The sequence below is a fragment of the Camelina sativa genome, chromosome 5 (assembly GCF_030686135.1).
Source record: "Camelina sativa cultivar CO46 ecotype springtype chromosome 5, ASM3068613v1".
Taxonomy (NCBI): Eukaryota; Viridiplantae; Streptophyta; class Magnoliopsida; order Brassicales; family Brassicaceae; genus Camelina; species Camelina sativa.
Genome location: NC_141884.1, coordinates 20,341,043 through 20,367,943, shown reverse-complemented (window position 1 = coordinate 20,367,943; position 26,901 = coordinate 20,341,043). Strand labels below are relative to the sequence as shown.

At 36.0% G+C, this 26,901-nt stretch overlaps 4 protein-coding genes and 1 long non-coding RNA gene across 19 annotated transcripts; 1 reads left to right on the top strand and 4 right to left on the bottom strand.

Moving 5' to 3' along the window:
- Window positions 1-5,313: 5,313 nt before the first annotated feature.
- LOC147944076 (uncharacterized) lies at window positions 5,314-6,158 on the top strand. The gene is made up of 2 exons (XR_015557245.1): window positions 5,314-5,679; window positions 5,926-6,158. It is a non-coding gene; the product is annotated as an uncharacterized LOC147944076 (long non-coding RNA).
- Window positions 6,159-7,992: 1,834 nt separating this feature from the next.
- LOC147944075 (uncharacterized) lies at window positions 7,993-10,477 on the bottom strand. Its single transcript, XM_087512451.1, has 10 exons — window positions 10,355-10,477; window positions 10,230-10,301; window positions 9,954-10,158; window positions 9,470-9,669; window positions 9,172-9,384; window positions 8,966-9,115; window positions 8,677-8,792; window positions 8,398-8,489; window positions 8,226-8,315; window positions 7,993-8,105 (listed from the first exon to the last, which is right to left on the bottom strand). The coding sequence occupies exons 1-10, from the start codon at window positions 10,475-10,477 to the stop codon at window positions 7,993-7,995; spliced, it is 1,374 nt and encodes a 457-aa protein (XP_087368577.1).
- Window positions 10,478-11,655: 1,178 nt separating this feature from the next.
- LOC104787041 (CBL-interacting serine/threonine-protein kinase 3) lies at window positions 11,656-15,976 on the bottom strand. 15 transcript variants are annotated; one of them, XR_015557234.1, is made up of 16 exons: window positions 15,662-15,953; window positions 15,187-15,400; window positions 15,004-15,066; window positions 14,852-14,923; window positions 14,638-14,745; window positions 14,310-14,390; window positions 14,119-14,172; window positions 13,886-14,011; window positions 13,705-13,794; window positions 13,453-13,506; window positions 13,131-13,253; window positions 12,932-13,042; window positions 12,740-12,853; window positions 12,603-12,659; window positions 12,433-12,507; window positions 11,656-12,292 (listed from the first exon to the last, which is right to left on the bottom strand). XR_015557234.1 is itself a non-coding variant. In XM_010512532.3 (15 exons), the coding sequence occupies exons 2-15, from the start codon at window positions 15,358-15,360 to the stop codon at window positions 11,858-11,860; spliced, it is 1,326 nt and encodes a 441-aa protein (XP_010510834.1). In that variant the 5' UTR covers window positions 15,361-15,400; window positions 15,662-15,976; the 3' UTR covers window positions 11,656-11,857. The 15 variants fall into 15 exon arrangements, 9 of the variants coding, with proteins under 9 accessions (XP_010510834.1, XP_010510836.1, XP_087306585.1 ...); XR_015557229.1 differs by having other exon boundaries at window positions 11,656-11,935; XR_015557230.1 differs by having other exon boundaries at window positions 11,656-11,935; window positions 15,545-15,870.
- A 1,989-nt stretch (window positions 15,977-17,965) lies between these two features.
- Window positions 17,966-21,353, bottom strand: LOC104787040 (COP9 signalosome complex subunit 2). Its single transcript, XM_010512531.3, has 10 exons — window positions 20,908-21,353; window positions 20,649-20,741; window positions 20,481-20,559; window positions 19,727-19,967; window positions 19,567-19,641; window positions 19,343-19,477; window positions 19,027-19,214; window positions 18,697-18,765; window positions 18,533-18,623; window positions 17,966-18,450 (listed from the first exon to the last, which is right to left on the bottom strand). The coding sequence occupies exons 1-10, from the start codon at window positions 20,915-20,917 to the stop codon at window positions 18,112-18,114; spliced, it is 1,320 nt and encodes a 439-aa protein (XP_010510833.1). The 5' UTR covers window positions 20,918-21,353; the 3' UTR covers window positions 17,966-18,111.
- Window positions 21,354-21,879: 526 nt separating this feature from the next.
- LOC109132863 (uncharacterized) lies at window positions 21,880-22,560 on the bottom strand. The gene has a single exon (XM_019245299.1). It carries the CDS (start codon window positions 22,558-22,560, stop codon window positions 21,880-21,882), a length of 681 nt encoding a protein of 226 aa, XP_019100844.1.
- Between the last annotated feature and the right edge of the window lie 4,341 nt (window positions 22,561-26,901).

Genomic DNA, 26,901 nt, shown 5'->3' with positions numbered 1-26,901 from the left:
GAGTTCTTTCGGGACCCTAGACCAAAAAGATAAGTGCACTTTGGTGATATAGGTGGCCAAATCAATTCTTTTTAACATCTCTGCAAGTCTTTGAAACCGGGGTGTCACATAATTCACCACCACAAACAGATAGCAAATTTCTCGTTGCGCACCTAGACCATCACCCGACGGTGTGAGTCCACTTGCCTTCACACTCGTCTGGGTTTTGCTCTGATACCACTTGTTACAACCTACCCCAATCAAACAACAACAGATAACAACCAATAACATTATTCCAATAACAATTATTGAATAAAGAAATAAATGAATAAGACCATAACAACATTCCAACAATGTTAATAATCATAAAACAAATCATAGAACCAGCCACCTAACATCCTTTCCAGACAACTTATTCCTTTCTAGCAACCTAACAGAAGCATAGAACAAACAACTGAGCCGATAGAACATCCTCCTTTTCATCGCCTCGATTCCACGATCACACTTTGCCTTTATCTGCAACACAAACAACAATTGAGATGCGTGAGTAATATCACAAATACTCAGTGAGGCGATCCTCCCAACTACTAGGCTATATACACAAGCGAAAAGATAAACACAAAAAGCAAGCAAACTAGACAACTCTAAACACATGCCTCGTTCGACACTCATCTTCATTAGGCTCGTCACTGAGCCCTTGCGTCGACCGACGCACTCTTTGCATCGATCTATGCAACACCTTGGCGTTGACCGATGCACTTCTTGGTATTGATCGATCTAGTAGCGCGGAACATCGCCGAACACGATCTCCCTTGACTCCTATCTGCTCCAACCGTCAAGACAACCTCTGTGATGCCAAAATCCGCCCTCAACAGGCCACAAACTCCAAGACAGACACTCACAAATAAGCGCAAAAGCAATCAAACACACAAAATTACAGAAAACATACATCTAATCGTTTAGATAAGCCATGGTCCCTGGTCACCTTTATTTTGATTGAAACTGACAAACAACAATAAGATTACGGCAACAGTGCAATTCAAACCAACGCTTCCTTTTCTTTTTTCTTTTTTTTCTTTTTCTGTTTAACTTCTTTCAATGCACGGTGACCAATAAAAAAAATACAGTAATAGCTAAAATAAAAAGAAACAACCATAAAATAGGGTTACAAAAAAAATATGCAACCGTATAAGGTATATATATATTTTAATGCATTTTTATGGGTAACTGAAAGAGGAGCAGTTTGACAAGCTAAAAGTAATCATTTCTTTTAGCTCAGAAAGTGACCAGCTCTGTCAGATGTCAAACTAAAGTCTTAGCTCAAAAAGTAATCATCTATAGTAGAAGAGGACTTTGGTTGCTGACAGGTAAACTCACAATTTTATCACTTTTTAATTTTTAATTTTTTTAATCACATTATTTTAATTATCAAACACAGTAGAAGTTCTTGATTCTATTTAAACTACTAACCAAATACACTTAAATTTATTCTAATACTCATTACGTTTCAATATATAAGATATTTAAGGTAATGCACACATATTAAGATAGTTTATTTTTCTTTTAAAATATATCATATATTTAAATAAAAAAAATCCAATCAATAATAAAGAAGTTTCAAATGTCACCACACGCTCAAATCTTCTTTCCAACCTCATAACACACCAAAACTGGTAAAGAAACCCTCTCAAAGAACAATCTCTTAAAAAATTCTCTTTCTCTGAAACTTGTAGAAGGAGAAACGACCAATTCTCACCCTAGGCGTCTTGTTTTCCGTATTATACACGAGCCCTAGGGTTTCCACATCAAACCATGTCGACCAGAGAAGTTAGAATTAACCCGCATGTTAACCAACTACTTGTATTGAATGATGCACTCCTTGCTAGCTTTCAGACGGATCCGGATATCCAGTGTGTTTTGGAGGTATCCGGATCCGGATTCGTATCCGACGAATATAGAGTTTTAATTTCTGAATCCGGTTTAGACCACCTCGGATATCTGGGTTTCGAATATCCATCCAAAAATCTGGATAATCGCGGATATCTGGATCCGGTCTATTTTTTTTCCTGATCTCTTTCCTAAAGACAAATCCAGATCCATCATAGATCGGAGCCGAACCAATGTTATGCTTAACAGAGCTGTCACTACCTAAGATAGAATCATTAAACGGCGCCTTCACTACCAAAAATGGAATCATAGGACGATACCGTAACCACCAAAAATGGAATTGTAGGATGACATAACAATAACGATGGCGGTAGAACGGCCGGCCATGAAGTCTCTCCAACTGTTTCCCATCTTAGATCATCGTGGTTAACAGCAGAAAAAAAAAAAAAAAAAATCAAGAAAATACGGCGACGTGAGGGTGTGACGCTCAACCCTTATATCTAAAAAACATTGATATAATAATTAGTGGACTCTAATTTTGTTTCACGATTAAAGTATATGGGCTTTAAAAAATTAAGTTTGATAACATGCTTAAAATATACATGAAGCCCAACTCCTGTATATAGATATAAGATATGTATATGCCAGATATCCGGATCCGGCCACCAGATATCCTATTTTTCGGTGCAGATAGAAACATATACCAGATCGGATACCGGATCCCGGATAATAGGTCTCAGGGCTACTTCTTGCATCAATTGATGCACGAACTGGAAATCCAGTTTACGAACGGGTGTTACAACTCTCCACCACCAGCATAGATTCGTGATTGCTCGAGTAATTACCCGATACACTTAACCGCAAGGCAGTATATACGGGGTCGAATCCACAAGGACCAATGGTACACTAAAGATTTGCGAGAGTCGTAAATAGTTAAAGCAAACGAAAGAGTTTGTTTGGTTTCAGAATTGTAAATAAAAATGCAAGAAATAAAATCGATTAGCTTATAAGATTAAAACATTGGGTCATAGGGTATTTTAAAGATCAATGACTAATGAGAAAATGAAATATGGAATTCAATAATTAAGAACCGTTCTAGAACATGAACACAATAACAAACTAACCCTCTTTCAAGGCATTAGAAACTAAACTTGACTACTAGTTTGCTAAACTTTCATTTGCAACCTCCTAGCCAAATTTGCATTACAATCAAGTTCATTAAGTTCACAATGCGTCCTAACATCAACTTTCGCAGGCTAGAAATACATTGCTCAATTCACACTCATTCATGCATTCTATCGAACACTTTTGATGCATAGAAAAACCTAGAGTCTAAAACAAGGTGATCAGTCCTGTTTTAGCATTAAGATCGTGTGAATCAAAGAACCTAAGGATTAAGAACTCCAAACAATAATTAAAACATCAATTCATTGAATCTCCTAATTGGAACCCTAAAACCCAATTGGAGAACTACTCACACATAGCAAAAGAGGAAACAAAAATCACAGATGACGAAAACATGATTAATTTGCAGAAATAATAAGAAAGGGTTTAGAAATCTTCTCCAAATTGTCAATGAGGATCAATCTCTAGAATCCCAAAAGAGTGGCTTACAAAAAGTCTCAGGTAGCAGAAAAAAGCGTAGAATAAAACATAGAATAAAACTTAGGGTTTTTCTCCCAGCAAATAAAAGATATTTATAAAGCTCTCCAAATAGGGTAAAAAAGGTAACGGCCTGGTTAAGACATTTCTCAGCCAGGCGGGTATCTTAGGTAGGCGGGTTTTGACGTGAAACTTGCCAGTTCAGACTTCGCTTCTCAGCCAGGCGGGTTCCTCAGATAGGCGGGTTTTAACGTGAAAGTTGCCGGGTCAGACTTCGCTTCTCATCCAGGCGGGTTCCTCAGATAGGCGGGTTTTAACGTGAAAGTTTCCGGGTTAGACTTTGTTGCTTAGCCAGGCGGGTTCCTCTGGTAGGCGGGTTTTTACGTGAACCAACATTCATCTCATATGCTTGTTTGTATCCAGAATAGCTCATTTTCCACCAATTTCCTCCAAAGTGTCCTAAAACCTGTAAAGACTCGATAAAGAACTAAAAGATTCCAAAAACACACTTTGACTCAATAAAAAGTGTAAAATAAGAGAGAAAACAAAGACTCAAAACCGATAAAAACAACATATATCAATTCGTCCTCTAATCTAGCACCATGAACAACAGTCAAGGATCTCCCGTGCAGCCAACACTATTGTCCGCACATCCTCTGACTAATCTATGAGGACTCTATCTGGCCAATAACCTGTATCTATGATATTATTCGCTTCGAACTCATGCATCTCCCCCACTCTTAGGTCTCAACTCTTGAGTCTTACCGACTTGCTATCAAGCCTCGGCCCGTATGCTACGTATCCAGGAAGTCTATCTTGTTCTCGGGCAGTCACCCTACAGCACGCTTTCGGATCGTCAGATCTTGATACAGTTTTTTTTTTGCTGACCTTTATCATCCCATGCTTTCTTACCTTTATCTTTCAATTTTTGTAGATTGAAGAAGCAATAAAAGGAAAAAGCCGCATAACTTTATCTTATGTTTACTAGTTTCAAGTTGAACTCTAGTTTTGTACTTGAATGCTTGTTATTATTATTTAAGTACTTGTAGTTTGCAATTTTAATCCTGCAAACAAATGGATGCTATGTTTCTTTTATTTGTTGTAGGTTTTGTATTGTTTCTGATTTTGCAGATATATTTGTTATGTTTCGGATGGCTAAGATATGTAATAACCGAACCAAAGAATAATCAGAATTAGTTGTTTTTTGTTCTACTCTTAGTATCCAAAACTGAAAGAAACCAAACCGAGAATGAACTGAAATTAAAGAAAAAACGAATGTATAGTAATTTAAAGATCCGAAAGATCCAAAAACCAAAAGATTTTGCAAATAAGTCTCCAGGTTTTTTTTAAAAAATTTGGGTGGCGCCATGATAAAGAACACCAGAGTTAGAATTTTGAAAATTTGCAACAAGAGTGAATTGCATATTGGATGGTTAAAGCTAGTATAAGCTATTGTAAAAAAAAAACTACATGAATAATTGATAAATGTATAAGGTATCAAATAAGAAAATTTGGAGGTTTGACAAAGAGTATTTAATCATATTAATGTAGTTAATCTCTTAATAATATTGTACTAGATATACTTTTATAAAAACAAAATGTAAGGACTAAAAAAAGTTGTTGTGAATACAAAATTTAGCATAATAAAAGGGAAATATATAAGTGGTTTCATATACAAATTAGTAAATTTAGAAAATATGATATGTATATATATCCATATAGTTTACTAAATTTAGAGATTTATTTTGAGAAAATTAATATTATTAAAAAAGTTTAAAAGCATTATTTTTGTCTAAGATATGTATATAAATATTATGAGTTTTAGTCTTCAAACTCCTCAATAATTTAATTTTCTTAAATTGATATTTAGTTATATGTACAAAGAGGTGAAAAGGTTAGCTAAATGGATCCAAATATGTTCATAAGCAAAACGCTATCAGAAACTGATGTTTCTGTAATGGTTGGTTTGATGTTACCCAAAAATATTATGGAGAACATATTAAAAAAAATGAAAACTACAATACCTCGAAATGGTATTCAAGTGGAAGTCTTTGGTAAAGACAAATCATATACGGTTAAGGTTATAGAATACAAACAAGGTCATTATTGTATGTCTACTGGATGGGAAAATATCGTAAATACAAGAGGTCTCAAATCCGGCGATCTCATCAAGTTATATTGGAGCGATACCAAATTTATTATGATTGTAGAGTGAGTTTTCTTTTCTAAATTATCACTCATTAGTTTTTATTTTTTTAACAACTCTATTTAACTAATTTTTTGGCTATATATTGCTATTTTTAATGGGTTTCATGTGTTTCATAAGTAAAATAGTGGCAAATCAATTTGCATTATAATGTAAATCATAGATAAGTTAATATCACTGTAATTTATATTATCCTAAAAGTGTTTTACAAAATATGTTATTGTGGTGTACTTAATATCATTTTCTTGTAGAAAAATCGAGATAATACTAGATGGAAAAACGAATCCGGAAGGAGAATGCAGCTCAAGTGCGGCAGGAGCAGGGAAAAATTAATATGCAAAACAAGTATGGGATGAGTGGAACAAAATTTAAATATTAAAATATAATAATATGGCATAAATATTACAATTTATTAAAGTTTACAAATATTTTATGGCTGAAATTTTTTTTTTTTTTTTATGAATAAAGTGGTATTGATAATGTATTTAAACCATAGTATAATTTTGAATCAAACATGTCAAACAGGTCACACTTTGGCTTTAAATGACAAATCAAGTGATGCAAATCAGACGAGTCAAGCCGTTCAAATAGAAAAATTGTGGATCAAACATTTCACACAATCCAAAATGCTGTTGAATGGTTAAAATCTAGAAGATTTCGAGAAAACAAGGGCGTAACAATTACAAAATTCAATGAAATTATGTATTACATAAGGTTTTATGAGAATTAAGATGAGTAGTCTCTTTGGTGATTGGAAACGATCACAATTCCTAGATGTTGTGAGATTTTCTTACGGATGTTGTTGTTTGTGCTAAGGAAAAGTTACATTGAACATAATAATCATAAATATATCTTGATGTAGATTTCTACTACTATAAGAAAATGTTTGAATTTGTAATAGAGTATGATACCAAATAGTCTAAAATATTGGAAATCCACAGTGAATAAAATTAGGAAAAAACTTTCTAAGAATTTATAGAACTTGCTAAAGAGATCTTTAAAAGTAAGACACATACCAAGATATATCTATCCAATGACATTGACTCTCTTCTCAATGTCGAAAGAGTAAATATTAGTAACCAGATAATTACCTGCGTTGTGCAACGCGGGGAAAGACTTAGGTAAATTTAGTTTGATTCTTTACAGTATGATAATACTTGTATTTTCAAGGATGAGGCTATCCTTATTTATATATGGTTTAAGTTTGAAGAATTGCTAGTATGGATCAGTAATTGACAAAAAATAAAGTTGACACCTCCACATGGTATCGACCAATACTCGCCAAAGCCCTCAAGCCGTCCTCACATTGGTGTCGACCGACACCGTCCTAGTATCGCATGACACCGATACCAAGCATCGATTCTCTTCGATCAGGAACTCCGAGTCTTGCCTACAAACTCCTCCTATGCAACCCACACATTCTCAGAAGCAAAACCCAGTCTGAGGAGCCACAAAACTCACATAGAACTCAAAGGAGAACAATCATATACAACACACAAAATCATAGAATTAGAGATCTTAGCTTAGATAAGACATGGTCATTCACTCACCTTTGCCAATCAGTAGGATTTGACCAACACACGACCAGAAAAACACCTCCACAAGCTCTTCCCACGTTCTCAGACTTAGATCTCCAACCACAAAGCCAAACTCACAAGAACATAGACAAAGCTTCAGGGAAAACCTTCAGGAACTTTTGGGAATCATTTTCTCTCTTTTTCCATGCAAAGGTGGCGACAATCAACTTTTCCAAATCTAGAACGTCGATTTCACACCTTAAATACAACCCCAAACCAAACCAACTCGAACCGAGAATCCTGAAATCGAACCAAACACCCGACCACTTCAGGTGTCGATCAACACCACCACCAGTGTCGATCGACACTCTCACCAAATACTCACAATTTTGTTCATGGGTACTACAATTCTCCCCACCAGGACGAATCTAGCACCAAAACCAACAGTCAAGGATATCCCGTTCATCCACCACTATGGAGCGCACATCCTCCGACTAATCCATGAGGACCCTATCTGGTCAGTAACCCGCGTCTCTGATATTATTCGCTCTTAACTCATGTATCTCCCCCGCTCTCGGGTCCCGACCCTCTAGTCTTACCAGCTCGCTATCAGGCCTCGGCCCTCAAGCTACTATATATGGGAAGGCTAATATTGCTCTCGGACTATCACCCTACAGCGTGCCTTCGGATCATCACCCGAAGTCAATATACCAATTATGCCCTCAGGACACAAAGTCCTTTGAGATAACGGTACATAGGAACCTAACTGTCCCCTCATGAGTTTTTCAAGATCTCATATCTCTAGAGCAATAATTCTGAGCTGGACCGATTACCACGCTGACCAGAATTTCCTCTATGGCTCACGCAGAAATATCGTAATGTCCTACGGCCAACCATCGCCACAAGGGCTGCAACTAAGGCCACAACACGTCACAAAGACCAAAGAAATATCCCGCAAGACCGCCACCATGGTATCCGGCGTCACTAAGACCACCAGCAAGGTATCTAGCGTTACCAAAACCACTACCCCTGACAGGCGTCAGCAAGAACTTTGTCACCAAGACCACCATCAGGATACAAAACATCACTAAAAACACTACCACTGAAGAGAGTCACCAAGATCTCTGTTACCAAGACCACCCTCAGGGTACAAAACATCACTAAGACCTCTATCAAGGCACAAGCGTCACCAAGACCACTCAATACCCTGATACAAAACGTCACCATGACCGCCACCCAGGCAGACATCACGTAGGATCATTACAAAGATCGCCACACTTTCCAAAAATAGCAAAGTTCTAATTCCAATAAAGCTTTCCAATCTTTAGAAACTTTTTATTTATGGAAACTTTCATTTATAGAAACTCCGAGTTATTTCCTTTTCCAAGACATCACAAGTCCAATAAAGAAATACTCATCTTATTAATCATAAAATGTCATAATTGTTACAACCTCAACGAAAATACATAATAAAAAATAAGATACAACGACACTAAGCCAACTTCACGCATCCCAAGCACCACCTCATCTTCATACTGAGTCGCACAACCAACCACCCTTAAGCGAACAAGTATCAAGAGAGATGGGCTGGAATAATCTGTCTGCTCCAACCATGGTCTACAAACCATAACGACACTGGGATCGAGGTTAGGCAAGCCCAAGCCTCGACCTGCTTCTCGAACCACTTCTTGAACCTTGCCTTCATCCTCGCCTCTGGCTCCCAAGTCTCCTCCAACACTCCATCACAGTCTCATTGGACTCTCATCAAAGGAACCTCCTTCCACCGAAGTTCCTTGATCCGCCTCTCGAGAACCCTTACCGGTCTCGCTTCAAGAGTTATGTTGGGCTGAAGATCTGCAGGAATCTTAGCCAACACCTTGTCATCCTTGTGAAGACACTTCCTCAGCATCGACACATGGAAGACCTTGTGGAACACATGAATAACCTCAAGCAACTCCAGCTATATGCAACCTGTCCCACCCGCTCCACAATCCTGAAAGGACCCATGTACCTCGGACACAGCTTAGTCTTTGAGATAGACCTGTTTGGACCCTGCAACATAGCCATCTTGAGGTACATTCTATCATTCACCTGGAACTCAATGTCCTTCATTCTCTGATCAGCATAACTCCTCTGCTGATCCTGAGCCTCCCTTATGTTCAACTTGAGCACTTGGATCTTCTCTATGGTTTCCTAAACAAAAATCGCATCCAATATGCTCCTCTCCCCCCACCTGAGTCCAACATAATGGTGTGCGACATGACCTCCCATACAATGCCTCATAAGGAGTCATACCAATACTCGTCTGATAGATGTTGTTGTAAGCAAACTCTACCAGGTTTAGGTGATCGGCCCAGTGACCACCCCATCCCGTACACACATCCTCATCAAGTCTTCCAGAGTCTGAAATCGTCCTCTCTGACTGCTCATCTGTCTGGGGATGGTAAGTTGTACTCACGTGCACCATAGTGTCCAACTCTGCCTCAAACACCCTCTAGAACGCTGAAGTGAACTTGGAATCCCGGTCTGACACTATGCTCACATGCACACCATGCAACCTCACTATCTCCCTCACATATTTCTTAGCCAAAGTGATGCTCCATCAGTCTTCTTAATGGCCAGAAAGTGTGCAGACTTGGTTAGACGGTCCACTATTACCCAAATAGCATCCATAGTCCGCAAAATAGGCAAACCAACGACGAAGTCCATCATGATCATATCTCACTTCCACTCTGGAATGGGTAAACTCTACAACAGGCTACCTAGCACTTGATGCTCAGCCTTCACTAGCTGGTAGGTATCACATCTCGAGACCCAGCTAGCGACATCCCTCTTCATTCCGACCCAATGATAATACCGTTTGAGGTCACGGTACATCTTGGTCGCTCCTGGATAAACAGAGAACTTGCTCAAATGAGCCTCGCTCAGTATCTCTTGCCTCAGACCCTCATCCTTTGGCACACAAACCTGACCATGCACCAAGTAGTCCTATTAACAGAGACTTGATACTCTGAACCCGCAGCTTTAGAGGCGTTCACCAGCCCCATATCACTCTCCTGAGCCAACCGCACTCTACTTAGAATGTTTGCTCTATCTGCTGCCTCCAGTCCCTATGGCTCTTGTGAATTAAAGCACATAACATCAAAGTACCGATCTCACTCACCAGGGACTCCATATCCTGCTCTTGAGCAAAAGCCGCCCGCTTCCTACTCAGAGCATCTGCCACCAAGTTAGCTTTACCGGGGTGGTAGGCTATATTGAGATCATAATCTGCCAATAACTCCATCCACAGCCTTTGCCTCAAATTCAGCTCAGGTTGGGTGAAGATATATTTCAGGCTATTATAATTTGTGAACACATGTACATTCCCGCCATAAAAATAAGTTTTCAAATTCTAATTCAAAGCGAAAACCACAGCTGCCATCTCCCAAGTCATGGGTAAAATAGTTGTTCTCATGCTTCCGCAAAAAACCATCCAATAACGACCGGAAAACCGCCGAACCTCTATAGCTGACGTTAGGCTGCGTTTGCTTAACCAGAACAATTATTGTTACTTTTTTTATTTACTTGTAAAGAACATTTTGTTTGTATGTTATTTAATTTGCCCCCATTCAATTTTTGGAAGAATTTGACCATTTTTTAATTATAGAAAAATGATATACAAAACTTATAGTTCCAATCTATCTCTATATGACTATGCCTTATTGCTATTAAAAAGCTACAACGGACAACAAATACACACCATGCATCGTTGACGAGACAATAATTAAATAAGTAGGTAATAGGAGAACGGCAAGGTTCACGCCTTTTTTCTTAGGAAAGTAAATGATCCGAGGGAGACAGTAATTGGTTTCGTTTGGACGCTAAACTGCTTGGAGTACTAGTTAATTATATTTCTCCAAATATATTCTATATTTCATGTCATTCTTGTAAGTTGTAAGGATCGAGTCGCTTTAACTTTCTTCTGTTTTTGCTTTCTTACTGCTACGCAAAGACAACTTTGTCTTTCATCTTCAAGATGCTTAGATGCAAGTAGGGAAGCTTTTGTTTCTCTACAAACTATCCTCACATCCTAACTTGACGTACATATTTTTTACTTCGTTTGTTTATTTTTGTAAGTCAGATTTATTCAATCTTAAAAATATATATAAGCTTATATATATGAAAAAATATTGTCCACTTTGAGAGAGAAATCGAATAAAGAGAAAAATGATATAAGAGGCCGAACCGAATTCAAGAACAAAAGTGCACAAACAACACACCAATGCTACCATGAATCTTTGAGAGGTTGCTACTAATATTTTCGGCTTATAAAAAAAGTTGCGAACGCTCAAGAAATCTTCTAACCTAGGTCTGTTTAGCCCGTCCAAATGTTGACAATCTTGGTAGCTAAGAAAACATTAAGAGAATAAGAAGTCAATGCTGACCAACTGATCAACTCGAACAAGGGTGCTCTTCAAACCCTTAGCCAACAAGCTTCCATATGACTATATAAGTGGTATCACAGCACCGTATCGGGTCATGCGGTTTTGTATTTACATCTTTCTTACACAAACTAATCCCACTCCCCTTCTCATCATCCAAACAGTAGCCGGAAAAGCAAAAAGCTCATAAACAAAGAAAGCAAGCTTTTGTCCCAAAAGATAAAACATTCATACATCATACATCACTTTCTTGTTTCTTTCTTAGCTTCGTTGTTCGTCCAGACTACTTGCTCCAGAGAACTAGAGAGCTTCTTATAGAACTGCAAACAAACCATCAACTCTGCTTAGCTCATCAAACTGGTTACTTAACCCTATAATATAGTCGAAACAAACTATGGACTTACCTTGTGGATTAGAGAGATAAAATATATTATAGAGTTTTTTTTTGTTTTTTTTTGTCTATGTATGGATTGTGGGCGGGTAAAGTTTTAACAGAGGAAAATAAGAGAAGATAACAATAACAAATAAAATAGGAGGAGGGGAGGGGGAGCTACTATTTCTGTTTTTTTGACCAATCACAGCACGTTATTTCATCCCAACCCACCAACGCACCTATTTCATCCCCAAGGACTACTTAGCTTCGTTATTTCTAATTTTAAAACGAAAGCGTAAAACACCTGCAATTGCACAAGTAACGATGGAAACATCTGACTTTCAGACCGGCTACTTAACCCTATGTGTAAAACTCTGTTTAGCTCATCAAACCGGCTACTTAACTACCCTATGATATAAGTCGAAACAAAACTTATGGACTAACCTTGTGGAATTCGAGGGTGTCTCCTTTCGATTTCGATACTTGAACCATATGAAGACTTGGCGCTACTTGGAATATCTGCTTGTCACACACCATACAAACACTCTGGATCATCAGAAACTGATAAAACCAACACCAACACTTTCTTAAACGTCCAGTCTCATATAACATACCTCTGTCGCCACATTGAGATTTCCTTTTCTCCCAGCCTTGACATTCTCAAGCCTCATCTGATATATTTCAAGTAATAATACCATGTCTTAGTTTATTTTCATTTCCTTTCCTTTCTTTTTCAGAGCTTTTCACTAACCTTGTAGTTCTTCTTTTGCACATCAAAACCGAGAGGCTTTGCAGCTTCTTCTATCTTCTCGATGATCTCATTCGCGCCTCCTCTCAGTGTTATCCTTGTTTCCCTCTTAAACTCCTGTTTTTGTTTTAAGAAAACATTTCATTAACAGATTACAAAGACAAGAGTGCCGGTTCTTTATATCGAAACACAAACCTGTTCTGGATCAAACAGATTCTCTAGGTTAAGCCCCCTTGACATTGAGATTATCTCAAATGCATTGATTGCCGCTGGTTGCTCTTCTTTCTTCTCAGTAACATGATGTTCCTGTACATGATCATCACAAGCCGCCTTATATGATGCTATTCTTAATATAAACTTTAAAAATTGGAACAAGAAATGAAATTATCCTCACCTCGGAGTCCTTGAAAACAGCATCAATATCGTCCATGTTTGAATCATCCTTGTCCTCGAACACTGGAGGCTTGTAATCTTTCTTGAACCATTCATCTTCAAATACCTCTTGTGGTGTTACACGCTGACACAAAACCACATCAACTCAGTTTCTTGGTTATATTGCACTGGCAACAAACAATCTAACAATAACAGGTGTTGAGGATCCTCATTCTTAGGTAATCAAAAGACATGTTTATTCAACTAGTATGCTTAACCAAGAATCAGTGGTTGGAAATAGAAACTGTGCAATTAATTGAAAGATGAAGCAGATAGAATTGTACATTTTAATATGTATAACACAGGATCCTCAACCTTTTTTCTCCAGCCCTTTTGTGCTGGAAAAATGGAAAACATATGTAATTGAGTACTTAAGCAAATCATGGAATAAAAATGAAGTAATATAGAGCTCATTACTCTCTACTCATGGGTTTTTTACTTCTCTTCTTAAATATTGAATAAAAAGGTCATAAGCTTGTGAGGAAAGTTTTAGCAATGGGCAGGTGAACTCATAGTAGCATGTTAAAATTACTCACAGTCATTGGGTTCGGATCCAAGATTCGAGTGATCAGTTTCATGGCACCAAGTGAGAGCCAGGGAGGACAGTTGAATTCACCAGATGAAATCTGCATATATAAAAAGGGAGTTTTAAACACTGAAACAAGGTGGTGGAAGACTCCATCTAAAAGAGAGAATTTGTAAAAAAGAGTTGCTCACTTTTTTATAAAGATTCATTAGATTAGAATCATCAAAAGGCAAGTAACCTGCAAGCAGAACATAGAGTATAACACCGCATGACCACATGTCAGCGGTTGCTCCATCGTAGCCTCTATCATTGAGAACCTAAAAACCACAAAGATAAGAGACTAGTTAGTTATAAAATCCCTGAAAGGAGTAAACTTAAAGGATTGTATTATCAGATATAATAAAATTATGTTGTTTAGGCAGACCTCAGGAGCAACGTAGTTCGGAGTTCCACACGATGTATGAAGGAGTCCATCATCCTGCTACCCCCAAATATATAAGCCATGTGTAAGAATAAATATGGATGAAAGGTTCTGAGGAAGAAATGAAACCATTTCTTGGAACAGTAAAGATTGTCTGACAAAAAAAAAATACTATGGAAACAGATAGTCACTACCCTGACTTGTTGAGACAAAGCACTTAATCCAAAATCTGAGATCTTGAGGTTTCCATAAGCATCCAGTAGTAAATTTTCAGGCTGTAAAATCATATAACAGAGAACAGTCAGAATTGTAATTAATGTGTGCAAATAAAAGCAGTGTGTGTAGAAGAAAGCTTTATTACTATTTTCGAAATTTTGTAAAAGTAACTCCCAACATGGTTTAAGTAGGCTTTTTCTTCTCTATTTATATAACATGTCCCAAAGGCTTTGATTGGGAGGAGCTCCATTATCACAATCCTAAAGGCTTTATAATTGATGTCCTAGTTCAGCTCATATCAAGTACCTTAAGGTCTCTATGGTAGACACCTCTGCTATGACAGTAGTCCACAGCATGTACAAGCTGTTGGAAATATCTCCGCGCCTCATCTTCTTTCATCCGCCCGTCTTTGACCTTCATTCATAATTCATATGTTACACAATCAGATTTCAACTAAAATGTGGCAACCAAACTATCATCACAGAATCACAACCAATCATAACTGTGGTAACTAACTTACAATCTTATTAAAGAGTTCTCCTCCAGTAACATACTCCAAGATGATAAATATTTTCGTCTTGCTTGCCATCACCTGCCAACAATTTCAAATTACTACTTTCCAAGTACATGATCAAATAAAACACTAACTTTAAAAAAGTGTTTAGTAAGTACCTCATACAACTGAACAACATTAGGATGTTTAATCAACTTCATAGTAGCTATCTCCCTTCTGATCTGTACCACAATTCAATAAAGAAACTAAGCAAGATCAAAATCAACAGATTAAGAAAAGGGCAATGCGAAAGCAGAAGATCCATAATTCACGACAGTAGCGGTAAAAACAAGAAGAAAGACCTGTTCAGCCATCTTATGCTTGAGAACTTTCTCTTTATCAAGAATCTTGAGAGCAACAGGTTCTCCAGTTTCAGAGTTTCTAGCAAACTTAACTTTAGCAAAAGTTCCTTCCCCAATTGTTCTTCCAACTTCATATTTACCTACTCTACGCTTCACTTGCTGCCTCCGACTCATTATTCCTTAACCAGCACACAAACAAAGATTACTCCAAAATCTAGAAACACAACAAAGGAAAGGAGAAAACTTTAGAGGATTTGATTAGAAACAAGAAGAGGGTAAAGAAGAAGCAACACAGAGAATATCTCAATTTTCTTTATATATATATATATATATATATATATATTTATATAATGGTTACCTTATTTAAAAAGCAACACACACAAAAAAAAAAAAAGAACCTTAAATGTATGTTGAGGGATCAGCACAAAAGAAAAGATCTGAAAGCTACAAGAGATTGAGGGAGAATAAAAACGACCTTTGAGAGAGATCAAGAGGCAGAGGTCGTGATAAACGATGAAGAAGAAGAAGATTGATTCTTTAATTTATTTTAAGTTTTGGGAAAATTCGTTTTTTTTGGTGTGAAGTACGTTTACAGATTTGCTTTTAGAGAGTTTTCAAAAGCGGACAAAGATCCTTAGAACAGAAAGAGACAAAATAATCCATTGCTGTCTTTTTTTTTTAGTTGAGTTGTTGTAACTTTGAGGCAAACCATTAATTAAAAAACAAAAAATTATACAGCAACCGATTCAAAGTTATGGGATGAACTCAATTCGGATCTGTTTTCTCTTTTAAGTTTTGATATATTAATTTTCTTTTTTTAGTTCTGAATGATGTGATGATGATAGTATATATATTGTTTATGATTAATGAGTTGCGGCGAATTTGGTAGTGACTAGTGAAGATATTTTTGTGATGAATTTTTGTTTATGGACTTATTGAATAGTGACAATAATAAACAATAATTTCAGTTTTTTTAGGGAAAAAAGCTTAAAAATACTTCATCTATTTTTTATTTGAACGTTTAATACCTCGTCTTTTTTGGTTGGAAGAAAAATACATCATTTAATTAAAACGTGCGATTTAATACCTAAACTAATAAATTTTGTTAGTTTCATACCTACGATTTGTTGACAAAAATAAAATTCCATTTTTACCCTTACTATATCAATTAATAATTAATTTTAAATGATATGACATTACTTTATAAGTTTATTTGAATTAAAATTATTTATTTTAATTACAATTTTGTTTTAAATATTTAAATAAAATTCTGTTTTTACCCTTACTATATCAATTAATAATTAATTTTAAATGATATGACATTAATTTATAAGTTTATTTGAATTAGAATTAATTTTATTTTAAATATTTAAATAAACTTCCATTTTTACCCTTACTATATCAATTAATAATTAATTTTAAATGATATGACATTAATTTATAAGTTTATTTGAATTAAAATTAATTTTATTTTAATTAATTTATAAGTGTATTTGAATTAAAATTAATTTTATTTTATGTTAAATGATATAACCAAGTTTGTGAAAGCGAGAGAGGAGAATAAACATGAATTAGAGTTTGATGAAGATGATTGTATTTTTTTGTAAAACAAAATTGTAATTAAAATAAATAATAATTCAAATAAACTTATAAATTAATGTCATATTATTTAAAATTAATTATTATTTGATATAGTAAGGGTAAAAACGGAATTATATTTTTGTCAAAAAAGCGTAGGTATGAAACTAACAAAATTTATTAGTTTAGGTATTAAATCGCATCTTTTAATTAAATGATATATTTTTTCTTCCAACCAAAAAATACAAGGTATTAAACGTCCAAATAAAAAATAGATGAGGTATTTTTAAGTTTTTTTCCCATTTCTTTTAGCTGACAAAATAACATAAAACTATTTCTAAAAATGAAGTGTACCGACAATGTATTGTTTCTGCAAAAGAAGAAATAGTTTAATTTTAATTTGTAAGATCAATAGGACTTTCGCAAATATCAGTCGTGAGAATGCCTAAAATACTAGCGTGTTCATGTGTTGTAATTAGCTTTATTAGGTGTTCTAGTTCTACCATTGGTCACCACAACTCACAAGAATATAGGACAACATTTTAATCAGTGACTAAGCTTGAACCGAATATAATGAAGATCATGTTAATGTATCTTTAAGATTTTGGATATCATAATATATTTATAGAATCATAGTTTTGATCTCGAAAGTGTGCTCCATGGGTCATTGCTTTTCATAAAAATAGGTTTGATATAATCACTTTTTTACTCCACTTACTTCCATTGTGTGATAAATGTCCTCTTTTAATTGATGCAGGCATGCTGCACCATTAGTCTATAAACACTTTATCACACAAAACAAAAATGAATTGCTGTCAAATTAAGGAGTAAAATAAAACAATACTTTAGATCAAGTGGATCAAAAATAATATAGTTAATTCAATCACTGGCAACTGGCCCACTAGAACAGTGTGTTTTAACAGTCAAAAGATCCTAGAAAGATCGACACATTAAAAAAAGCTAATTAAATTATTCGAACCTAATCTCTCTCTCGCTCTCGTTCAGTTTTGTTTAAGGGTTCAAACATATAATGGACTAAACCGGATTAAGTGTGTATACTTTCCCCAAATCATCCATTCAAAGCCTAATTCTTAATTATTGACAGTTGAAAAAGACATCCACGTTACTTGTAAAAGTTCGGTGTGTATCATCATAGCTTCCCTTGCAATAACTAATGTTGCTAACAAAGTTAAGAAAGCAATTTCAAAAACGAGAATTTAGTAACTCGCAAATCCTTTTTATGGCATTGAAGTGGGTTTATCAACTTCATCAATCCCAGATATGTGAAGAAATAGATAATCCACAGATCCAAAACACAAAAATCTATCCAAAAGAGAGGTTGCAAAATTAACAGACTCGGTTAGTGATACTTGAAGAAAGAGACCTCAGCTGTGTGTTCCATTTATCAACCGCCTTATGCAATTTCCTTCCATTGGCACTGTCACCTCTCAGCAAGTAACGGTTCATTTCGTCAATGTGACCATCGATTCTGCTGTCCAGTATCAGCAACACTAGCAACTCCGTCACATCCTTCTCTGGCACGTTCAGTTCCTTCGATATGAACGGGATCCCTATCCTTGTGTATGGCTTTATCAGCTTCAGCAACACTTGTGTTCTCACCTTCTTCAGCAGATCTTCCATGTAGTTTCTGATAAATGGATCATCCATTATCGTCCTCCGGTTACTCTACATTCCAAAACGATTACATGAGTACCGTTCTGAGATATAATGCCAATTTCTATGATCCCAATAATATTTCACTTCTTACCTTCAGTATTCTCTCAAACTCTATGATCTCATTTCGTTGATATGCTGCTATCAAATTTGTCATTGCCAGGATCTCAGGGTCGTTTTTGTACCTGCAGAGAGCAACCCATAAAGCAACGAACCAAAACGAGTGTACAATACAAAATATTTAGGTAAATGACTTACGGCTTTGCCTCTTGGCCATCGAAAGGATTCACTTCTGACTCCATCAGCATATTCGCCAGAACAAGATACCTTTGCAAAGCCAAAAGAAAGAAAAAAAAATCATCATCTCTAACATGTTGGAACCTCGATCACAGCAAGATACTGGACAAGAGTAATAGAAGACCACATGCAGCTAAACCATGTCCCCAAAGTTAAATCTAAACAATACTGCATTGCTTTATTCATCCATAATATCTTTTATCCTTACTAGCAAACCATGCTAATAATCAAATGACCAGAAGGTATCAAATAGGAAAGGATAAGGACATGAGAAGGTAATAGGAAACATACTTCAGGCACTGGATACGTCTTTGGTTGCCAGCTTCATCATAATTCTTAAAAGCTTCAAAGAAATCTGTGGCTGCTTCAGCCCACTGACGCTCTGCCATGTGCATTTTTCCACCACACTCCCGGATTATACCCATGATCCTAGGATGAGGTATAGCAGATTTGATGGCTAGTGCCTTGTGGTATAATTGCTGCATCCATTCAAAAGTGTTGTTGCATCTCAGTCACAAAAGCCAATAGAAAGTATATAACAATAAAGTTGTTGAATATCCAAGTTATTTTGACGTAAGGTAAAACCCATATAGCAGATGATGTTTACCTTAAGCTTCTTGTTATCCTTTGTTTCAGTGTAAATTTGAATTTCAATTGCATAAACCTCAAGCAACTGACTTCCTTTCTTCTGATCATCTGTTCCATCTTCTTTTTGGCAAGATTTATGGAGTTCCTTCAGAATCTGGCTAACAATAAATAGCTGTTAGTGAACATACTAAGAGCTAAACATAGTTAGCTTCAATCAATAGATTTGATTAAACCAAGTTATACCTTCGTCATTCGTCTGTATTCACCAATGTCAAACCAGATGTTGCAGAGTTTTAGATTCGTTTTGAACCAGAGTCTCTGCAAAAGAAACTAATAAGTCACATCCCCGAACCATTGAGAAGAAAGGGGTCGCATATATAAAACGAAAGATTAGTTTCCAGACCTCATTCTTAGCCTCTTCAAGGGCTTTCAAAGTGGTCTGATAAAACTCTTGCAGCAGGCCAGTGTTCTGGCTAGCAGATCCAGAGACGAAATCCATAATATTGTTTATACATTTTTCGCTGTAATTCCTGGTAACCGCTGACTTGATATATGTAAGCATCTCTGTATAGGCTTCCATCATTTCTTTGTACTTACCTAGACGATAATAAATCTTCACAGTCTGCTTAAGAGCTTTGAAACCCCTGACAAGAAACAGGCCATGGAATGACTTGAATAAATTAACAAAAATTTGAAATAGTCTCAGGCATATTAGGGATACATGAATAGCAGAGGCAATGAATCTTAGGAATGCTGGAGTTTTATGAGAGATGCAAACAAAAAGACAGGGTCAAATCTGAACGCACTCACCGCCCAAGTTAACCATGGTCAATAACCTCTTTGGTTACAACTAAACAAACTATATGACATGATAGTTTATCAATAGCAACAATGAATCTTAGGAAAACAGACTAAAGGAACAAAAACTAACTTGACATAAACAAGGAAAGCCTTGTTGAATACACCCATAGCAAAAGTTCAACATAATGGTACCCTAACCCCTCTTTGAATAGAATTGGTCAAGTTGTAAATCAGAAAGAGCATATCTGTCTCTTCCATCATGGTGACACACAAAACCGAGACAAACACAAATCTGGTACTCTCTAGATCAACAACAACGCGAGCAAATCACTAAACGAAAACTCATGGGATCTTACCAGTCAGCCTTGTCTGGTTCCATCTTAACAACCTCAGCAAACCCAGAAAGAGCTTCTTCAGGTTCAGTCTCAACCATACCTTCAAGAAACAAAACACTCATCGAATCAAGATGCAAAATTGCAGCACAGGTTTTGAGAATGCGCATAAAACACCAAAAAAGAACGAACCTTTAGAGTTATAATACTGATTCTCAATGTCAACATCTTGTTCCTCCTGTTCCTCATCAGAATACACGAATCCATAGTCCTCCATATCAGCATCTACACCAAAATTCGAAGAAGAAAAAAACCCAAATCAGTAAAACCCTTTTTTATATAATAACAACTACAAACCCTAACGATTCGTAACAAATTAAGTAGTCGAATTCGGAAACTTCAATCAAACCCTAGATGGTTTCAAAGTAGAAGATTAAGGGAAAAACAAGACCTGAAGCCATGACGATCCGATGAAGAAGAACACCAGACGATGATTAGAAGAAAGAGATTAGGGGATTTTTTCTTTCTTTCTTCGGATTATTGATTTTTTGCCGAGTTGTGATTTCAGAGTTACGACGCAAAAGGGTTTTGTGAGGGAAGCAGAAGAAGAAGGGTGGATCTGATATTGGGCCTCCGAGTAAAAAATGTAAAAGTCCGAATCATATTATATATGAATAAAAAGTTTTAGCTTTAAATAAATTATTTTGTCTATGGATTTTGGTAAAACAAAATTAATTATTTACTTAAAATTTAGAGAAAGAAAAATGTAAAAATTAAAAAGTTGACATATGATTTGAGAGAAAAGGAAGAAAAAATAAAAGATGGTATAGTTTAAGGAAAATTAATTTAAAAGAAATACACAACACACATATAGTTTTACAAAATGGGAAGAAGATTAGAAAAGTTAACATACACAGGAAATTTAAAAATTAAATAGTAGTCTTCTATCATACAAAAAGGTAATAAATCTAACAACTCTTTATAACAATTTTTTTTCTTAATAATTTTTTCCAGATAAGAAATTTTAAAATAAATTGCCTCCGATCTAAGGTTGAGGACAACAAATTTAGTTTTCAAAGGTAATAAAAAAGAAGAAGAAATTAAGTAAAAAAAGTTTGTATGAATGTAAAATTATTTTCATAATAAAAGAAAAAAATTGTATAATAATAAGTGCAACTTAGGGTCTGAATGGTAACAACGGTCAAAACGGAGCGGACACAGCGGACACAGCGGACAAAACAGCATTAAAGCGGTTGGAGTGGACAAAGCGGTCGAAACGGACCCAAAAGGCGGTTTTATGAACCGAAGGGTAAAAGGCGACAATCTTCAAATATGATTATAATTTTTTAAAAAAATTTAAATTTTCTTAATACAACATAATAAAAAGATGAAAATATAAAAAATTACAAACCCAAATATAAAATCAAATACTCTGGTTTTTCCATAACATAGTTGCGATAGTTTCTCGAATGTTCGCCATGTGTTGTCCATCTGCATTCTCTGCTTCATCAAGCTCATAAGATGCATTGTCTTGATCCTCAGTTTGAGTTTCTGTAAAATCTTCCACAAAATCTGCATCTATAAAATTTGAAACTCTAGTAAAATTATGAAGACCCATTCTTGCAATAATTACTCTCTTTTGGATATCCATATCATATCTCGGAAAATCGGTTAAAATTCTCCATTTCTTCTTCCACACTCCAAAAGTGCGTTCAATGATAGATCGAAGAGATGCATGAGACCTATTAAACAATTCTTCCTTATTTCTCGGAGGAGGACTAGTATAAAACTGTGACATGTGATATCTCACAACTCTATTTCGTGTTGACCTATAAGGAGCTAAAAATCTTTGCTTATTAGGATACCCAGAGTCAACTACATAATACTTGTCTGTAGGTGGTAATGGAAATTCAGAATCGCCATTTTGTGCAAGTGAAAGGACAGTTGTATCATGACATGAACCCAGTGCTCCATTCCATACGTATGTGAATAGCATATTCATATCACAAATTGCCATTATGTTGATGCTTGCATAGTCGTGTCTGTTCCAATACATGACTTGTATTTCAGGCTTTACTTTAACACATACATGAGTTCCGTCCATAGCTCTGACAAAACCACTGAAATATGGCCAATATCGTCTATCAGCTTGTAGACGCTGTGGAATCCGGTGTAATTGTTGTGTTGTTGGTGTCTTGATGTAATCTGCCGTTAGAAGTTCTATAGCTTACAACATTTCACCAAATTTTCTATTCACAGTTTCTTGGTTTCGTCCAAATCGTAAGCCAATATCTCGTTGAACTTCATTGTGTCCGCACACTTGTAGAAACATAGCGGTACTCTCTTCAACACTTACATTCAACGAAGGTTGTAATCCATAATTTTCTTTTAAAATAGTGCATATTCCTGTGAAGGCAGCAAATGACATTCTTAATAATTGTAGACATGCAGCATGGTCATTTTGAATACGATTCCAAAGATTTTGCCACCCTAACACTCCACCGGTTTGGTATGGTCCTTTGTGAAAATGTTGTTCATAATAATCCAATGTCGGATTGATTAAAAGATCTTCTATTTGCTCATTTTCCAAAGTCCATAACTCGAACAGTTCTACATCAGATAAATTGTGAAATCACATAAGTCACCAGAATTTTTTTTTTTTATTATCACAAATACCATATTAAAAAAACAACATATTAATAAAACATAAGTGTTGCGAAACCACTATATAATAGTGTATGAGATAGGAGAAACAAAGAGTAATAGAAGAGAAGAGAGGAATGTAAAGAGTACAAGAAATAATAAAGAGAGGGAGAGAGAGGAGCAGCCGAGAGAGTGAGAGAGGTTTTTGAGAGACAACTTCTATATTTCTTTCACTCTTACACAACCCCATTAAGCACTAACACTTCTTCCTATTTATAGTGAAGTAAACAAAACATGAGTCACCTATTCTTTAGTTTTGGTAATGACAAGTGGAAGTTGGTGTAATATTACACTAACAAGTGTCATGACATGTGTCTTGTGATGGAATAATCACACTTGTGTTTTACAATACTCCCCCTTGATTATCCATCACCTTTGACGAGTTATGTACTATCTCATTAAAAACCTTGTCACGGAAAAACCCATTGGGATAAAAACCATGACAAGGGAAAAAGAGTATAGTAACGTAATCTCCCCCTCGAAAATATATGTATGATCCTTCTTCATAAATCTCGTAGATGACGCATTCCAATACTGTGAATATGCTTTCTGAATGTGGTAGTCGGAAGCGCCTTTGTGAATAGATCTGCTGCATTGTCACTTGAGCGGATATGTTGAATATCAACTTCCTTCTTTTGCTCAAGTTCTTGAGTGTAGGAGAAAAATCTTGGAGGTATATGTTTTATTCTGTCGCTCTTGATGTAACCTTCTTTGATTTGGGCGACACAAGCAGCATTGTCTTCGAATAATGTTGTTGGCTCTTTCTTGGTGACTATTCCACTTGATTCTTGTATGTGGTTAGTCATTGATCTGAGCCATACACATTCCCTCGATGATTCATGAAGAGCAATTATTTCTGCATGATTTGAGGAAGTGGCGACCAAAGTCTGTTTCTGTGAGCACCATGAGATTGCAGTTCATCCAATAGTGAAAACATATCCAGTTTGGGATCGGGATTTATGTGGATCTGATAAATATCCTACTTCTGCAAAACCAACAAGACCAACCGAAGTGTTTCTAGGATAGAATAATCCCAAGTCAATCGTACCTTGAAGATAACGGAGAATATGTTTTATCCCATTCCAATGCCTGCGAGTAGGGGATGAGTTGTATCTTGCAAGTAGATTTGTAGCAAATGCAATGTCTGGTCTAGTGCAATTTGCAAGATACATGAGTCCACTGATAGCACTCATATAAGGTACTTCGGGACCAAGTATTTTCTCGTTGTTTTCACAAGGTCTGAATGGATCACTATCGACATTCAGAGATTTATTGACCATTGGAGTACTCAAAGGAGTCGCTTTGTCCATATTAAAGCGCTTTAAAATCTTTTTCGTATAATTTGATTGATGCACAGATATTCCATCTTGGAAATGCTATATTTGAAGCCCGAGACAGAATTTAGTCTTTCCAAGATCTTTCATTTCAAACTCTTTCTTCATACGAGTTCTTGCATCATCAGTCTCCTTTTGAGTTCCAATTATATTCAGATCATCAACATATACAACAATGATCACAAATCCCGATGGAGATTTCTTTATGAAGACGCATGGGCATATTTCATTATTAACATATCCTTTCTTCAATAGGTATTCGCTTAAGCGATTATACCACATGCGCCCGGATTGTTTTAATCCGTAAAGTGATCGCTGTAATTTGATCGCACAAATTTCATTAGACTTAGAGTCTAATGCCTCAGGAATCTTAAATCCTTCAGGAATTTTCATGTATATATCATTATCCAATGATCCATATAAATATGCTGTCACTACATCCATAAGATACATTTCTAAATTCTTAGAAGCCGTTAGACTCATTAAGTACCTGAATGAAATTGCATCCATGACTGGAGAATATATTTCTTCATAATCAACTCCAGGTCTTTGAGAAAAACCTTGTGCAACAAGTCGGGCTTTATATCTTGTTACTTCATCTTTCTCATTTCTTTTTCGCACAAAGACCCACTTGCAACCAACAAGTTTTTCATCTTTAGATGCAGTGACAAGAGGTCCAAAGACATTTCTTTTATTGAGGGAGAGCAACTCAAGTTGCATAGCCTTTTTCCATTTCTCTCAATCAGGCCTATGTTGGCATTCTGATACGGACCTTGGATCTGGATCATCTTTTTCATGATCGATCTCTTTAGATACAGAAAAAGAGAATATTCCATTATCATCATTGATTTCATCTCTATACCATAACATTCTATTTTGGGCATAGTTAATAGAAACCTCATATTTTTATGTATCATCCTAAAGATTTTTCTCTTTATTTGGTTCTTCTTGAACCTTTTCATCTCCCATTTTCTTTTTCTTTCGGGGATTTTTATCTTTAGAGCCCATTGGCCTCCCCCTTTTCAATTGAACCTTAGGTTCATTAGCTTTGCTTCCATCAAGTTCCTCTCTAGGAATTTCAACTCTTGATGGTGCATTTGCAGCGGGGATATATGGCTTTGTCACCCTTATTGTATCTATGAACGCATCTGGTAATTGATTTGCCAAATTTTGTAAATGTACAATTTTCTGAACTTCCAACTCACGTTGATTTGTAGGGGAATCAAGATATATCAAAGATGGTGTATACCATGTAATATTTTTTGGTACTTGTTTAATTCCTCCCCCTAATGCTGGAAATTCATCTTCATTAAAATGGCAATCGACAAAACGTGCCGTAAACATATCACCAGTTTGCGGTTCAAGATATCAAATTATACTCAGTGATGCATAACCGACATATATGCCCAATCTCCTTTGTGGCCCCATTTTTGTTCTTTGCGGTGGGGCTATAGGAACATAAACCGCAGATCCAAAAATACGGAGATAGGATATGTTTGGCTCTTGGCCAGATGCTAATTGTAAAGGGGAATAGTTATTATATGCGCTTGGTCATATTTGGACCAATGCCGCAGCATGCAATATAGCATGACCCCATATAGAAATTGGGAGTTTTGTTCTCAATATTAACGGTCTAGCAATGAGTTGTAGCCGTTTAATCAAAGATTCAGCCATGCCATTTTGTGTATGAACATGAGGAACCGGATGCTCCACATCGATTCCTATTGACATACAATAGTCATTGAAAGCTTGTGAAGTGAATTCACCGGCGTTATCAAGCCTGACTTTCTTTATGGCATAATCAGGGAATTGAACTTTCAACCTGATTATTTGGGCAATTAATTTTGCGAAGGCCGTGTTTCTTGTTGTCAATAGACACACATTTTACCATCTACTAGATGCGTCAATCATTACCATAAAATAACGAAATGGCCCGCATGAAGGGTGTATAGGTCCACATATATCACCATGTATTCTCTCTAAGAACAATGGTGATTCATTCCCAATTTTGGCTGGCGATGGCCGAATTATGAGTTTTCCTTGAGAACACGCATCACATGAAAACTCATCAGATCTAAAATTCTTTTCGTTCTTCAATGGATGACCATTGGAATTTTGCACAATTTTTCGCATCATGACTGAACCAGGATGTCCAAGTCTTTCATGCCATATCTTAAATGTACTAGTAAACTTAGAGTTTACTGTAACATAAGATGCAAAATTATTTATTTTTGTGCAATACAATCCAGAGGATAACATTGGCAATTCTTCCAATATATGTTTCTCCTCAGATGTTATGCAAAGATAGTCAGTGCTATTCTTATTTAGAGTCTCTATATGATATCCATTTCTTCGGATATCTCTGAAACTAATTAAATTTCTATGAGACTTGGGGCAATATAATGCAT

Bases quoted from the DNA above. Each gene is read 5' to 3' on its own strand.
- LOC104787040 (XM_010512531.3), bottom strand. The intron at 20,560-20,648 runs GTTCGTTCTTTT...TGTTTCTTGAAG, and splicing joins TCAGTATTATAACTCTAAAG to GTATGGTTGAGACTGAACCT. The intron at 19,478-19,566 runs GTATAACTTGGT...ATTGTTAGCCAG, and splicing joins AATACAGACGAATGACGAAG to ATTCTGAAGGAACTCCATAA.
- LOC109132863 (XM_019245299.1), bottom strand. From the start codon at position 22,560: ATGGACGGAACTCATGTATGTGTTAAAGTAAAGCCTGAAATACAAGTC.
- LOC147944075 (XM_087512451.1), bottom strand. From the start codon at position 10,477: ATGGAGTTATTGGCAGATTATGATCTCAATATAGCCTACCACCCCGGT. The intron at 10,159-10,229 runs GTGAACGCCTCT...GTGCATGGTCAG, and splicing joins AGGAGAGTGATATGGGGCTG to GTTTGTGTGCCAAAGGATGA. The intron at 8,316-8,397 runs GTATTGAGTGGT...TCTTGGTAACAG, and splicing joins TGGTGACGTTTTGTATCAGG to AGATCTTGGTGACTCTCTTC.
- LOC104787041 (XM_010512532.3), bottom strand. From the start codon at position 15,360: ATGAGTCGGAGGCAGCAAGTGAAGCGTAGAGTAGGTAAATATGAAGTT. The intron at 14,391-14,637 runs GTACTTGATATG...ATGATTTTACAG, and splicing joins TCTACCATAGAGACCTTAAG to CCTGAAAATTTACTACTGGA. The intron at 11,936-12,432 runs GTTAGTCCATAA...GTTTGTTTGCAG, and splicing joins ACACCCTCGAATTCCACAAG to TTCTATAAGAAGCTCTCTAG.